The sequence below is a fragment of the Erythrolamprus reginae genome, chromosome 2 (assembly GCF_031021105.1).
Source record: "Erythrolamprus reginae isolate rEryReg1 chromosome 2, rEryReg1.hap1, whole genome shotgun sequence".
NCBI classification, from domain to species: domain Eukaryota; kingdom Metazoa; phylum Chordata; class Lepidosauria; order Squamata; family Dipsadidae; genus Erythrolamprus; species Erythrolamprus reginae.
Genome location: NC_091951.1, coordinates 4906690 through 4922347, shown reverse-complemented (window position 1 = coordinate 4922347; position 15658 = coordinate 4906690). Strand labels below are relative to the sequence as shown.

The following is a 15658-nucleotide window of genomic DNA, read 5'->3' as shown; positions in this document are numbered from 1 at the left end:
TTAAAAAAAACATATCAAATAATAGATTTAAAAAAAAAAAAACATTAAAATATGTCAAGTTTTGATTGATTTGAACATTATGATGCCAAAAAAGTCAAATGTTTCCATTTTTTTGTCCAGCCCCTGTATTTCTCAAGGGGATCCCCTTGGCTATGTGCTAAGCTTAATGAGAGGCCTCCTGAGAACCCCTCTTCCAGTCCCCCAGACTCACCTTTCTTGCTCTTCAGGTAGGAGAAGAGCCCCACAGCCAGGAAGGCCACTACTATCATGGCCTCCATAATCCCCATAATCTTTTCCCCTCTTCTTCTTTCGCCCTTATTTTTGATTAAGATCATGAAAGTCTTGTTTTAGCTTTGTATTTTAAAGCACTTTCCCCAAATTCCTGGTAAATAAACTCATCACGCACTCATCACGCTTCCACTCTTGAGAGGATGGTGGGGTCATCCATGAGGTCCAGCATTTGGGCTTTCGTGTGCTTTTCTGGGCTCAGCCATGTTTTTTTTTTCCTCCTGATACTTCAGTTTTATCTTTCTTTTCCACGATCTTCCGTTCTGAGTTTTGCAATTCCACCTTTTCTCCAGCCAGAGATGAGAGGTCATTTCTCTCTCTTCACTTCTGAATTAAGGAGCCTTGTTGTGAGGTAAAATTTCTGGAATATGCAGAGATTTCAAGCGTTTCCTCCATTTGGGAACCGGTTTCTCTTTCTCCTCAGTCTCTTTCCGCCGGCACCAGAGACGAATCATCTGAGAAAGGCAGTTGTACGTATTGAATTAAAGAAATAAAAGACAAATAAATATATTTTAAAAAACCAATCATTCTCCTGGCTGTGGCTTCGCTGCCTGTGTCCCACTTTCCTCCCCTTCAGGCAGGAGTTCGTGGGGTTCCCCAGAGAGGCTCCCGGCCTTCGTCTTCTGACCGGCCGGCCGTTTCTGACAGGATTTGGACCCTTTGGAGGCTTCCTCCGATCTCTGTGGACCCTTCGGGGCGGCTGTTCTTGGAGGAGGCGAGTTCAAATCCTCCAGAGAGACTTTTCTCCATCTCCACAGACGGTTCCGGGACAGGAAGAAAGTGCCGCCTCTGGGGCGTCGAAGCCTTACTCTGACATTGAGTCATTGAGGGTTTTTCATCTCCATCTCCATCCTCTCCCTTCGGGTTCCTCTTTCCCGCCCTTTCTACCATCCCGACACTTTGCCCCAAATCCACCAAGGGGCGCCCTCCGCCAACAGAAGGGAACATCGGGGGCTTCCCTATTGGCTCACCGGAGGTCGAATGTCACGGCTGCCTTTTCAACAGAGGGTGCGGAGGAAGTGACGTCACAAATGCTTGCCGCTCTAGGACGCCGCACTCGCTCTCCTTACACCCTGGACTCCGTAGGAGGCGGAGAGGCTGCGGGAGAGTCTGGCGGAGAACATCGAGACGGGCGCCGGGTGAGGGATGGGGTTGTCTTTCTGGGTCCCATGCTCCCCAGCCGCAGGGGCAAACGGGGAGCCGCGGAAGGATCCGACTGGGAGGAGGGGAGGGTCGGCCTTGCAGAGGCCCAGCAGGAGAAGAGAGAAGCCGAGTGAGGAGGAGGCAGGATTCGCACCAGGCTCCCCGAAGACCAGATCCTGTCTCCGGAGGGTGAGAGAAGCGGGGCGGCCTCTCCACCTGCCTCCTTCCCGGCCCTTCTGAGAGGACCTCAACCCTGTGCTGGAAATTCCACTTTCTAATTCTTAACCTTTGTTTTTCTTTCCATCTCAGATGCAGAAACTGGAAATCATTTGGGGTCTTTCCAAGGCAAAATTTTCTCCTGGGGGAAAAATGCGGAATTACTTGCATAGACCAGTCCTGCGGCCCTAGAGATGGTCCTTTGAAGGAAAAAGGCACCGGGAGACCCCCAAGAGTCCTTGGACCCATTTGGAGTTGCCCCGCAGGACAGAGAAAGGATGGAGACACCTTTTGCAAAGGAGGGAACTGGAAAAGGCTCTTCAGCTGCTCAGCCTGGGAAAGAAGGGAAACTCTGGACAAGAACTGGGCAGAAGATCCTGGAGGAAGAATCCATCCTCCCTTCCGAAGTTCAGCCCTCGAAGTTCATCCAATACCAGGAGGCTGGAGATCCCCGAGGACTTTGCAGGCGACTCCATGACTTTAGTAGGCAATGGCTGAGACCAAAAAAGCACACCAAGGCCCAGATGTTGGACCTTTTGGTTCTGCAGCAGCTCCTGTTCCTTCTGCCCCCAGAAATGAAGAGCTGGGTGCAGGAGTGTGGAGCAGAGACCAGCTCCCAGGCGGTGGCCCTGCTTGAAGGCTTCCTCCTGAACCAGGCGCAGGAGCAGAAGGAGCAGGCCCAGTTGCAGGTGAGACATTTTTGAGAGCTCAAAAGAGTATAAAGATTGTGTTTCAATACTTCACCCCTCCTTCCTAAACTTCTCTGATGTTCATTATATGTGGCAATTCATCAATTCTTTTTCTTGTTTGCAATTTTAAAAAAAATTGTTCTCCACAATAACAAACATGCTTATATTTCCAATACAACTCAAACATACAGGTAGTCCCCGACTTACGACGGGGATCCGTTCCCACGGGCCGTCGTAAGCCGAGTTTGGTGTAAGTCGGAACATTCCGATTTACAAGAATATTCCGACTTACATGGTGGCGGCGGCTTCTAAGCAACCAACAGTCGGCGAAGCCTCCTGCTGAACGTTCGGGCGAGGGAATCTCCGCCGCTGCCTCCATTCGGGCAAGGGGATCTCCGTGGTGGCCGGCCTTGGAGGCTACAGTAACGCAGCGCTGAGAAGGACCGGCTGTTGGTCCCTTGAAGCCACTGCAACCTGCGTTCGGGTGATGGGATCTCCGCGGGGTCTTTGAAGCCGCCGCCCATCACGGAGATCCCTTCACCCGAATGGAGACGGTGGTGGCGGTAGTGGCTTCGAAACTGTCCCCGGGTCGTCGTAACGATGAAATGTCATACGTCGGGGACGACCTGTATACCCTTTATTCAAAGACATGGAATAAGGCTGCATCAGGGCTCTAGACTGGATTGCGCCTTTAAGGCCTCTCTTACCTATAAAGCCTTAGATGGCTTAAGAACAGGTTATTTATGGGATGGTCTCCTGCCGCATACCACCCTACGACCAAATAAAGCCCACGGGGTTGGCCTTCTCCAGTCCCTTTGATTAAACAGTGTCGGTTGGCAGGCCCACAAGGGAGGGCCTTCTCTGCGGCAGGCCCCGCTCTTTGGAACCAACTAGCCCCCAAGGTCCAAACAGCCCCCACACTACTGGGTTTCCAAAAAGCCTTGAAAACCTGGCTTTGCCAGCAGGCCTGGGGGCTATGAGAACTTACATCTTTAACCCCAGCCAAGACACGAACTGATTGGGAGGTTTGGTATATGAATGAAGTGATTATATTATACGGTTTTTATTATTAAGGAGTGTTTTTTAGTATTAGAAAACTTATTATGAAATGTTATTATTTATTATGAAAAGTTTTTTATTATTACTAAATATTTAATCTGATTATATTGTTTTATAATTATTGTTGTAAGCCGCCTTGAGTCCTCAGAGATTGGGCAGCATTTAAATTCAATTAAATAAATAAATCATTTCGTTGTTGATTAGCCACTTCCCCAATTTTTCTATATACTGTTTCCTTTAAACTCAGAAGAAACAAGTTCTAAATTATTTTTCCAGCAAAGTAGCTCACCAAATCCATCACCAGCCTTTCTTCTCGACCTCCAGCACTTCCGTCCTTCCAGCTTCTTAACTCAATCGTTCTGTTCGAAACCACCACAGTTTGGATGGCTTTAACAAACCATTGTCCCCTGCCTCTGGTCGTGGAACTAAGCCGGCTGGCTGGGGGATGGGGTGTCACTGACTCCTTCCAGTTGCCAGCAGCTCTCCACTTCTTCACCATCCCTCCAGAGTGGTTCCGACCTGTTTCTAAAAGAACCAGGTCCCCAAAAGGCAGGGATATCGGGGATCCCCTTCAAGAAGAGGGGAACTCCGTTGAGCCACGGTTCACAGCAAGTTGATTACATATGATGATTTGACATACAAGGAGAAGAGTGAAGACAATAAAATATTAATTGTGATTGTATTTTAAGATTGGCCAATCCATCAATTTTTGAAAACCTTGTTCTATTGTTTTCTCACTCAACTTCCCAGATGGATATTGGGGGCTTTGAGGTTATGTTCCGAATATAAGAATCCACTTTATGTGCCACGTACATTAATTCGGCTTCTTTTTTCCTTCCTCCTGTTTGAAGTGCGGCACTGTGGAGATCATAAATCCCCCTCATGAGCTGTTTTTCAAGAGGATCCCTTGGGAAGAGCCAAGTCACCTCAAGGACACCTCAGAAGGTAATGAAATCTTCCGATTTCCCACCTGCGTTATTTTTGCTCTCTCTTCTCTTCTATAGAATATCTCCTACTATTTTGTAATTATGAAATTATTTATTCAATACAGAGAAACAAAGAATGAAGCTTTCTGTTTTTTATCAAGGAGATCAAACAGCGGTTGAACCTCCAAATCAAGTAAGAAAAGAATACTGTGTTCAGTCCTGGAGACCTCACCTACAAAAAGATATGGACAAAATTGAACAGGTCCATAGATGGGCTACAAGCATGGTGGGAGGTCTTAAGCATAAAACGTATCAGGAAAGACTTAATGAACACAATCTGTATAGTCTGGAGGACAGAAGGAAAAGGAGGGACATGATGGAAACATTTAAATATGTTAAAGGGTTAAATAAGGTCCAGGAGGGAAGTGTTTTTAATAGGAAAGAACAAGGGGGCACAATCTGAAGTTGGGGGAAAGATCAGAAGTAATGTGAGAAAATATTATTTTACTGAAACTGTAGTAGATCCTTGGAACAAACTTCCAGCAGACGTGGTTGGTAAATCCACAGTAACTGAATTTAAACATGCCTGGGATAAACATAGGTCCATCCTAAGATAAAATACAGGAAATAGTATAAGGGCAGACTAGATGGACCATGAGGTCTTCTTCTGCCATCAGTCTTCTATGTTTCTTCCATGTTTCCATGAAGCCCACTGAGAGAGTTGCCTGCCAGGCCAGAGGTGCAGGGAGGCGGATCCCAGGGCTGGCAGGTGGAAGGGCAGTTTCGTGTCTCTCCATGTCACTGTGGAATGGGGGATGCTGGGCTCTTCCCCCCTCCCGCCATGGCGGCTCCAGAGCCTCAATCCCTGCCTTGCCTCCTAGCAGGCAGGGATGCATTTCAAAGTGCCGGAGACATAGCAGAGGATTCGACTCAGGTGGCCACGAGATGCCTGTTCTACCTGGGACTTGTAGCTCCATCGCATTATTTGGTGTTGTTTTCAGGGAAGGACGTTGTAAAAGTAAACTTCTCACGAGTTCAAGACGTTTGATTAAACTCGCAAGAAGTTGTTTTTACAATGTGCTTCCCTGAACACAACACCAAGGAACGCGATGGAGCTGGAAAGGAAAGACGTTCATCTCACAGCCCACCCTGCCCCATTTTCCCTCCTTAAATTACATCTCTAAATGCCTGGCGAGGGGAGGGGGAGAAGAGACAGCAAGGAAAGGAGTCTCTCGCTCCATGTGTCTTCTTCTCACCTGCCCCAACCTGCCATCCCTCTCGATAAAGAGATGGCAGGGAACGGAAGCAGCCAGGTTGCTGTTGCCATTGGGTCAGGGTGGGACATGTTGGGCCACATGACGCACACCTTACCTTTCTAGTGTACCTTTTTTAAAATTATTATTATTATTATTATTATTATTATTTACTAGATTTGTATGCCGCCCCTCTCCAGAGACTCAGAGCGGCTTACAACAACGATATATAGTACAAATCTAATGGTTAAAAAAGACAGTTTAAAACCCTTATTATAAAAACAGTCATGCATGTTGTGAGCCGCCCCGAGTCTTCGGAGAGGGGCGGATACAAATCTAATAAATTATTATTATCCCAAACCAACCACACATAAAATGAAACAGCCCGGGGGAATCAATTTCCCCGTGCCTGACAGCAGAGATGGGTTTTGAGGAGTTTGCGAAAGGAGAGTGGGGGCAGTTCTAATCTCTAGAGGGAGTTGGTTCCAGAGGGTCGGGGCCGCCACAGAGAAGGCTCTTCCCCTGGGCCCCGCCAGACGACATTGTTTCGTCGACGGGACCCGGAGAAGGCCAACTCTGTGGGACCTAATCGGTCGCTGGGATTCGTGTGGCAGAAGGCAGTCCCGGAGATATCCTGGTCTGATGCCATGAAGGGCTTTATACCTTGGCATTGTGTCCAGAGAAAAACATTGTGATAAAACTTCATACTTCTCGGACTCGTGAGATTTTTTTCTTACAATGTTTTTCCCGGACACAAGACGGAGGAATGCGATAGAGCGACAAGTCCCAGGTAGAATGGGCATCTTGCGGCCCAACACATCCCAGCTGCCAAAAATGAGTCTCCATCCCACACTTCCCACATCCAGTCCGACACTTGCCCCCTACTGTACCCCCAAAATAATAAGCCCCCCGATAATGCCAAAGCCATATTTTGGGGATCAAAAGAAAATAAGTCCCCTTCTTATTTTGGGGGAAACACGGTAATATTTCATGTCATCTTGATTCCATCCCTCTCTTAATACAGACTTTGATTCTGTTGTGGGTTTTTTGATAACTGTAGCATACTGCTGACTCATGTTTACGTGGTTGTCCACTAGGACTCCAAGATCCCTGACTCCTGTTGAGCCACGTCTCATGTTCTATGCCAATGCATTTGGGTTTTCTTTCCTAAATGCAGAACCTGACTGACTGGATGACTGAGAAGCTCCAGGCATATTTGTGCTTTTAGGATTTGCAGATTGAAGGAGATCTTGCAAATTTTATCGAGTCTGCTCACAGGAATTCTTGCTTCTTTAGGCTCCTGTGTCCTTTAGGGAGGTGGCCATCTCTTTCAACAGTGAAGAGTGGCTGCTGCTTGATCCCAGCCAGAAGGCCCTGTATCACGAAGTCATGTTGGAAACATCGAGGATGGTGGCCTCCTTAGGTAAGGGTTCCTCTATACGTAACTGTATAAAATCATTTCATCTCTGGTTTTTTCTTCTTCTTACATTAATTCCAGTCCTCCTTCATGGTCTTCTAAGTAGCACAGTTTCGTTTATAAGAAAGAGATGGAAACTGCAGTTTAATGTTTCCAAATGTCAAATAATGCACTTGGGGAAAAGGAATCCTCAATCTGAGTTCTGTGTTAGCAAAAACTTCAGAAGAGAAGGACATAGGGGTAGTGATTTCTGTCAGTCTCAAAATGGGTGAACAGTGCAGTCAGGCGGTAGGGAAAGCAAGTAGGATGCTTGGCTGCATAGCTAGAGGTATAACAAGCAGGAAGAGGGAGATTGTGATCCCGCTGTATAGAGCGCTGGTGAGACCCCATTTGGAATAATACTGTGTTCAGTTCCGGAGACTTCATCTACAAAAAGATATTGATAAAATTGAATGGGTCCAAAGACAGGCTACAAAAATGGTGGAAGGTCTTAAGCATAAAAGGTATCAGGAAAGACTTCATGAACTCAATCTGTCTAGTCTGGAGGACAGAAGAGAAAAGGGGAACATGATCGAAACATTTAAATGTGTTAAACGGTTAAATAAGGTTCAGGAGGGAAGTGTTTTCAATAGGAAAGTGAACACAAGAATAAGGGGGCACAATCTGAGGTTAGTTGGGGGAAAGGTCAGAAGCAACGTGAGAAAATATTATTTTACTGAAAGAGTAGTAGATCCTTGGAACAAACTTCCAGCCGACGTGGTTGGTCAATCCACAGTAACTGAATTGAAACATGCCTTGGATAAACATAGATCTATCCTAAGATAAAATACAAGAAATAGTATTAAGGGCAGACTAGATGGATCGTGAGGTCTTCTTTTTCCTGCCGTCAATTTTCTATGTTTCTAAAAAGAAACAGTGTATGTGGTACCTTGCTCAATAAAAGTAACTATAAGAGGGAACGTAGAGTCTAGTGGACAACCATTTAAATATGAGCCAGCAATGTGAAGCAGTTGCCAAAAAAGCTAACACCATCCTAGGCTGCGTTAACAGAGAGATAGAACCCAGAACACATGAAGTCTTAATACCACTTTATAATGCCCTGGTAAGGCCACAATTGGAACCAGGTGTGCTTTTATGTGTCCTCTGGAGGTCATGTGAGAGGAGCATGTTGTCATTTGTTCCCTGAAACTACCAAAATTGTGTGAGAACAGAATTTTCACACTTAGATCATGGAAGAGCATCTCCCAATCCAATTGAAGAACCAAGGCTTCATGCAGTATGACTAGGAGCACCTAGGGTATAAAGTATAAAGTTTTGTTTGCTATGATGTAAAAAAAAGGTAGAGACTACAGAATGAGTGCAGAGAAGAGCAACACAGATGATTAGGGGACTGAAGTCTAAAACATGAATGGTTGCAGGAACTGGGAATGTCTTGTTTGTTGAAAAGGACTAGAGAAGACTTCCAGTAAAAGAAGAGGGAGTCAAGTCATTTTCAAGGTTCGATTACTGCAACACTCTGTACATGGGGCTACCTTTGAAAAGTGTTCGGAAACTTCAGATCGTGCAGAATGCGGCCGCGAGAGCCATTGTGGGGCTTCCTAGATTCGCCCACGTTTCTGCAACACTCCAGGGCCTGCACTGGCTGCCGATCGGTTTCCGGTCACAATTCAAAGTGTTGGTAATGACCTTTAAAGCCCTACATGGCATTGGGCCAGATTACATCCGGAACCGCCTTCTACCGCACGAATCCCAGCGGCCGATAAGGTCCCACGGAGTTGGCCTTCTCCGGGTCCCATCGACCAAACAATGTCGTTTGGCGGGCCCCAGGGGAAGAGTCTTCTCTGTGGTGGCCCCGGTCCTCTGGAACCAACTCCCCCCAGAGATTAGAACGGCCCCCACCCTCCTTGTCTTTCGCAAATTACTTAAGACCCACCTTTTTCGCCAGGCATGGGGGAGTTAAGTTATCCTTTCCCCCTAGGCTATTACAAGTTATGCATGGTATGTTTGGTTTTTTATAATAAGGGTTTTTTATTTGTTTTTATTAATTGGATTGTTCATGTTGTTTTACCACTGTTGTTAGCCGCCCCGAGTCTGCGGAGAGGGGCAGCATACAAATCCAATAAATAATAATAAATAATAATAAAGGGCAGCTGAGAAGGTAGGACAAGAAGCAATGGGTGGAAACTAATCAAGGAGAGTGGCAACTTAGAACTAAGGAGAAATTTCCTGACAGTTAGAACAGTTAATCAGTTAGAACAACTTGCCTCCAGAAGTTGTGAATGCTCCAGCACTGGAAATTTTTGTCTCAAGTGATGTAAGGTTTCCTGTATAAGCAGAGGGTTGAACTAGAAGACCTCCAACTCTGTTATTCCATTCTATTTCTTAACTCAAAACTGAGTCTGTGAAATTTGCATATGCAGTGGTACCTAAGAACGCCTCTACTTAAGACTTGAACAGGGTGTTCAAGATTATTTTGCCTCCTCTTAAGAACCATTTTCTACTTAAGAACCTGAGCCCGGTAAAATTTCCCAGGAAATTTGAGAGTGGCACAAAGACCCAACCAATTTCCTGCCGTTCCCCCTGGGTTTCTCTCTCTGGTGCAGTGTACGGGAGGCAGCCTCTCACCAAGTGTATGGGAGGCGCATGCTCCTCGTCGCCACTTCAGAGTCCCTCTTTTTTTTTTTTTTTAAAGACTTAAAGTTTTGGATTCCCCTCACCTCACCTTCTTCCTGGTCACGGAACGAATTAAGTTCTTAAGTAGAGGTACCACTGTATATAGATAATTGTAAAGAAGGAGATGTTTTCTAGATAGTTTCAAAACTTTGATGATTCATGAATATAGAAATCATCATGTCTATATCACACCTCTGTAAGCATGCAAACGTACAACCTAGTGGAATTTCAGAGAAATCCATAAGGAAATCCACTTGACTTTCTACACTTTGATCTTTTTCTCTAACCTTGTTACCATTTTTTATTTCCCTTTTGCTTTCAAGGTGATAATGGGCAGGAGAATCAAGATTCCTGTGAACTGTTCCAAGTGATCGATGCTAAAAATGGAGTGGAGAATTTTGGAATTGGAATGGAAGTCAAAAGCCCTGAGAGAAACCAGTCAAAGAATTGGAATCAGGAAAGCTCATCCTCCACTGATGCTCCGATGCAAGACTTTCTCCCCCAAGTTAAAATAAGGGGAAACTATATTGGGAAGAGTGTGAAGCTAAACAAATCTGAAGTACAAGTAAATGAACACGATTTAACCCAAAACAAAGGCAAAGATGCTATAAGGAAGCACAACGGACAAAATTACAATGGGACATTAATTCTTTTTCTTGGGAATTACTTTCTTGTATCTCAAAAAGTGATTGACACAAAATGTTTGGAATGTGGAAAATATTTTAGAACAAGCGGGGAACTTACTTCCCATAAGTTGATCCACACAGGGGACAAACCATATAAGTGCATGAAATGTGGAAAAACCTTTGGTCAAAGATGTCATCTTACTTCCCATAAGTTGATCCACACAGGGGAGAAGCCTCATAAATGCATGGAGTGTGGAATGACCTTTGCTCAAAGAGGTTCTCTTATTTCCCATAAAATGATCCACACAGGGGAGAAGCCGTATAAATGCATGGAGTGTGGAAAATATTTTAGAACAAGAGGACAACTTACTATCCATAGCAGGATCCACACAGGGGAGAAACCTTATAAATGCATGGAGTGTGGAAAATATTTTAGAATAAAATGGCAACTTACTATCCATAACAGGATCCATACAGGGGAGAAACCATATAAATGCATGGAGTGTGGAAAGACCTTTGCTCATCGCACTACATTTGTTTCCCATAAGTTGATTCACAAAAGGGAGAAACCATATTAGGGCATGAAATGTGGAAAGACCTTTGGTCAAAGATGTCATCTTACTTCCCATAACAGGAGAGGGGAGAAGCCATATAAATGCATGGAATGTGGAAAGACCTTTGTTCTGAGCAATAGACTTACTATCCACAAAATTATCCACATGAAGGAAAAGCCATTTAAGTGCATGGATTGTGGAAAGACATTTACTAATGGAACTGGACTTAGAAGACACAAATTGAATTAATGGCCATAATATCTAGAGATAATTTGGACCTGGTTGCCATAACTGAGACATGGTTTAAGGATTCTAATGAATGGGAAATATCCATACCAGGATATACACTGTATAGGAAGGATAGAATAGAGAGAAGGGGAGGTGGAGTAGCCATTTATATTAAAGAAAGTCTAAAAACAACACTAATTCAAAATACATGTCAAGATCTAGAGACTCTGGATTTGCATGCAAAATAAAGAACGTTCTGTCATTAGAATTGGGGTGATCTATAGGCCTCCAGGGCAATCCGAGGAATATGACAACAAGATGGTGGATGAAATTACCCAAATGGCAGTAAAGGGAGATATTGTGGTTATGGGTGATTTCAACATGCCCGATGTTGACTGGAATATCCCCAGTGCCCTTACATGCAAAAGTAAGAATATAGTAGAGGCCTTTACAGGAGCAGCTCTGGCACAGCTGGTTAAGACACCAACTAGAGGGGAGAATATTCTAGATTTAGTTTTTACGAATGGGAATTTGGTTTCAGATGTCAAGGTGGGAGAAAATTTAGGTTGCAGCGACCATCTATGTTTGTGGTTTGATGTAAAAACGCATTGTGAGCAATCCTATAATGCAACCAAAGTATTGGATTTCAGAAAAACAAATTTTAATGCAATGGGGGAATATTTAGATAATGAATTAAAGGGGAGGGATAAAATGGCAGGAGCGAGCACCCAGTGGACTATTAAAAAAGGCCATCTTAAAAGCCACTGGACTGTATGTAAGACAAATAACTAAAGGTAAAAGGAAGAAGAAACCGCTATGGTTTAGCAATGATGTAAGGGCTATAGTCAATGAAAAAAAGGCTGCCTATAGGAGGTATAAAGAGTCTGGAAGTATAGCTAATAGGGAGGTGTATAAAATGAGACAGAAGGAGGCGAAACAGATAATATATGCTGCTAAAGCCTCAAAAGAGGAAGAAATTGCCAAATCTCTAAAGAAGGGGGATAAAACCTTCAGATATATTAGTGATAAGAAGAAGAAAAACTGCGGCATCGCGAAGCTTAGTACCGGGAATAATACATGCATTAATGGGAATAAGGAGATCGCTGACCATTTCAATAGCTACTTCTGTTCAGTTTTCTCAAAAGACACCTTACAAAATAATACTACAGAGGGATATAGCATTGCTTCCAGCTGTACGGATTCAGCTCCAGTGATCTTAGAAGCCGATGTCTTAGAAGAACTTGAACGATTAAAGATAAATAAGGCAATGGGTCCAGATGGCATCCACCCCAGAGTTCTTAAAGAACTCAGATCTGTCATTGCTACCCCCCTGACTGATTTGTTTAACCAATCCTTGTTAACAGGAGATGTTCCTGAGGATTGGAGAATGGCCAGTGTTGTGCCTATCCACAAGAAGGGCAGTAGAGAAGAAGCTGGTAACTACAGGCCAGTTAGCTTGACATCAGTTGTAGTTAAAATGATGGAGACTCTACTCAAAAAGAGGATAAATCAGCACCTAAAAAACAATAACTTATTGGACCCAAATCAGCATGGCTTTAATGAAGGCAAATCATGTCAGACTAATCTCATTGATTTCTTTGACTATGTCACAAAGGTGTTGGATGAAGGTGGTGCCGTGGATATTGCCTACCTGGACTTCAGCAAAGCCTTTGATACGGTTCCACATAAAGAGCTGATAGATAAATTAGTGAAGATTGGACTTAATCCCTGGATAGTTCAATGGATTTGCAGCTGGCTGAAGCGTAGACATCAGAGAGTTATTGTTAATGGCGAGTATTCTGAACAGAGTCAGGTTACAAGCGGTGTGCCACAAGGGTCTGTTCTGGGTCCTATTCTTTTTAATATGTTTGTGAGTGACATAGGGGAAGGTTTGGTAGGGAAGGTTTGCCTATTTGCCGATGACTCTAAAGTGTGCAATAGGGTTGATATTCCTGGAGGCGTCTGTAATATGGTAAATGATTTAGCTTTACTAGATAAATGGTCAAAGCAATGGAAACTGCAGTTTAATGTTTCCAAATGTAAAATAATGCACTTGGGGAAAAGGAATCCTCAATCTGAGTATTGTATTGGCAGTTCTGTGTTAGCAAATACTTCAAAAGAAAAGGATTTAGGGGTAGTGATTTCTGACAGTCTCAAAATGGGTGAACAGTGCAGTCAGGCGGTAGGGAAAGCAAGTAGGATGCTTGGCTGCATAGCTAGAGGTATAACAAGCAGGAAGAGGGAGATTATGATCCCGCTATATAGAACACTGGTGAGACCACATTTGGAGTACTGTGTTCAGTTCTGGAGACCTCACCTACAAAAAGATATTGACAAAATTGAACGGGTCCAAAGACAGGCTACAAGAATGGTGGAAGGTCTTAAGCATAAAACGTATCAGGAAAGACTTAATGAACTCAATCTGTATAGTCTGGAGGACAGAAGGAAAAGGGGGGACATGATCGAAACATTTAAATATATTAAAGGGTTAAATAAGGTCCAGGAGGGAAGTGTTTTCAATAGGAAAGTGAACACAAGAACAAGGGGACACAATCTGAAGTTAGTTGGGGGTAAGATCAAAAGCAACATGAGAAAATATTATTTTACTGAAAGAGTAGTAGATCCTTGGAACAAACTTCCAGCAGACGTGGTAGATAAATCCACAGTAACTGAATTTAAACATGCCTGGGATAAACATATCCATCCTAAGATAAAATACAGAAAATAGTATAAGGGCAGACTAGATGGACCATGAGGTCTTTTTCTGCCGTCAGACTTCTATGTTTCTATGTTTCTATGATCCACACGGGAGAGAAGCCATATAAATGTATGGAGTGTGGAAAGACCTTTGCTGATAACACTACACTTACTTCCCATAATACGGATCACACAGGGGAGAAGCCATATAAATGCATAGAATGTGGAAAGACCTTTGCTCAGAGCAGTACATTTACTTCCCATAACAGGATCCACACGAGAGAAACCATATAAATGCCTGGAATGTGGAAAGACATTTACAAGTGGCTGTGGACTTAGAGGCCACAAAAAGATCCACTCAGGAGAGAAGCCATTTAAGTGCATGGAATGTGGAAAGACCTTTGCTCATATATGTGATCTTATTTCCCATAAAAGAAGCCACATGGGGGAGAAGCCATTTAAGTGCATAGTGTGTGGAAAGACCTTTGCTGATAGAAGTTCACTTATTTCCCATAAGATGATCCACACAGGAGAGAAGCCGTATAAATGCACAGAATGTGGAAAGACCTTTGCTAAAAGAGGTAGTGTTATTTCCCATAAGAAGATCCACACAGATGAGAAGCCCTATAAATGCATGGAGTGTGCCAAGACCTTTACTCAGAATAGATATCTATCATCTCATAAAAGAATCCACGCTCAGGAGACACTGTATAGCAATTCCACTTAGATTTATGTACTATTCCACAATGGTTTCCCAATTTTTCTCTGAGCAGTTTACAAAGTCATCATATTATCCAGCGGTCCCCAAACTACGGCCCGCGGGCCGGATGCGGCCCGCTGAGGCTATTTACCCGGCCCGCAGCAGCGTACAAGATTTTACCATATATAATATACTAAGTTCCCGAATCTCCCCTCCACACTCTGCTGCTGAGCGTCTGGCGGCGGCAAGGAAGAGGAAAGCCAGGGGGCGGGGAGGAAAGCACCCTATGGCAGAGCAGCAACAGTTCCTCTCCCTAAAGGCGAGAAAGAAATTAGCCAATTGCTTTCCTCCCCGCCCCCTGGCTTTCCGCCTCCTCTCCAGACACTCAGCTGCAGACCGTCTTGGTCCCTCCAGTGCCGCTTTCTTGCTTTTTTTTTTTTTTTGCACCGGTGAGGTTTGCGCGCGTTTGGGCACTTTTGGTGTGGGGGGGGGGTCTGCTGCGGAGAGGGAGAGAGAGAAAGAGGGAGACATAGAAGGACTGAGAGAGAAAAATAAAGCAAGAAAGAGAGGGAGAGAGAGAACGGGAGAGTGCTGCTTTTTTGCTTCTTTGCTGCCCCGCAGGGAGCCTGGAAGCCCTGCAAGAGCGTCTGGAGGGGGCAGTAAACAAGCCATCAGGACCCCCGCGCACTACATTGTTAACGGACACACCGTCCCGGCCAGGCGACAGGGAGGCCCTCCCTATGGTTGCCCGCCGCCCAGGCCCCGCGCTTGGAGCCGGGGGCGACGGGCCTAGCCTCGGCTTACTTGGCCCCGGCGCCGCCGAAGCGTGGGGCGGAGTAGGCGGCGGCGGCTGCTTCAGGCCCGCCCCCGAGCTGAGCTTCCTTTGGCTTTCTTCGGGGCAAAGCTGCAAAGCTCACCTGCCGCCTCGAAGGAAGCCAAAGGAAGCTCAGCTCAACGAGGACCGGCTGTTGGTCCCTTGAAGCTGCCACCGCCGCCGCCACCGCCGCCCACTGCGGAGATCCCTTCGCCCGAACGGAGGAGGCGGCGGCGGCGGGTTCAAGGGACCAAGAGCCGGTCCTTTTCGGAGCTGTGTTGCTTGAGGAGATCCCTTCGCCCGGAGGCTGAGGCTGCAACAATTCAGCGCCGAGAAAGACCGGCTCTTGGTCCCTTGAGCCCGCCGCCTCCGTTC

General features: G+C 45.2%; 1 protein-coding gene across 1 annotated transcript; it reads left to right on the top strand.

Annotated features, from left to right (window-relative positions):
* The first annotated feature begins 1341 nt into the window (after positions 1-1341).
* LOC139158587 (zinc finger protein 737-like) lies at positions 1342-14496 on the top strand. The gene is given in 9 exon segments (XM_070735908.1): positions 1342-1427; positions 1741-2336; positions 4247-4340; positions 4447-4514; positions 6871-6997; positions 9988-10861; positions 10925-11040; positions 13864-14047; positions 14049-14496. Coding segments are annotated over 8 exon segments (2322 nt in total). The 5' UTR covers positions 1342-1427; positions 1741-1925.
* Positions 14497-15658: the final 1162 nt, after the last annotated feature.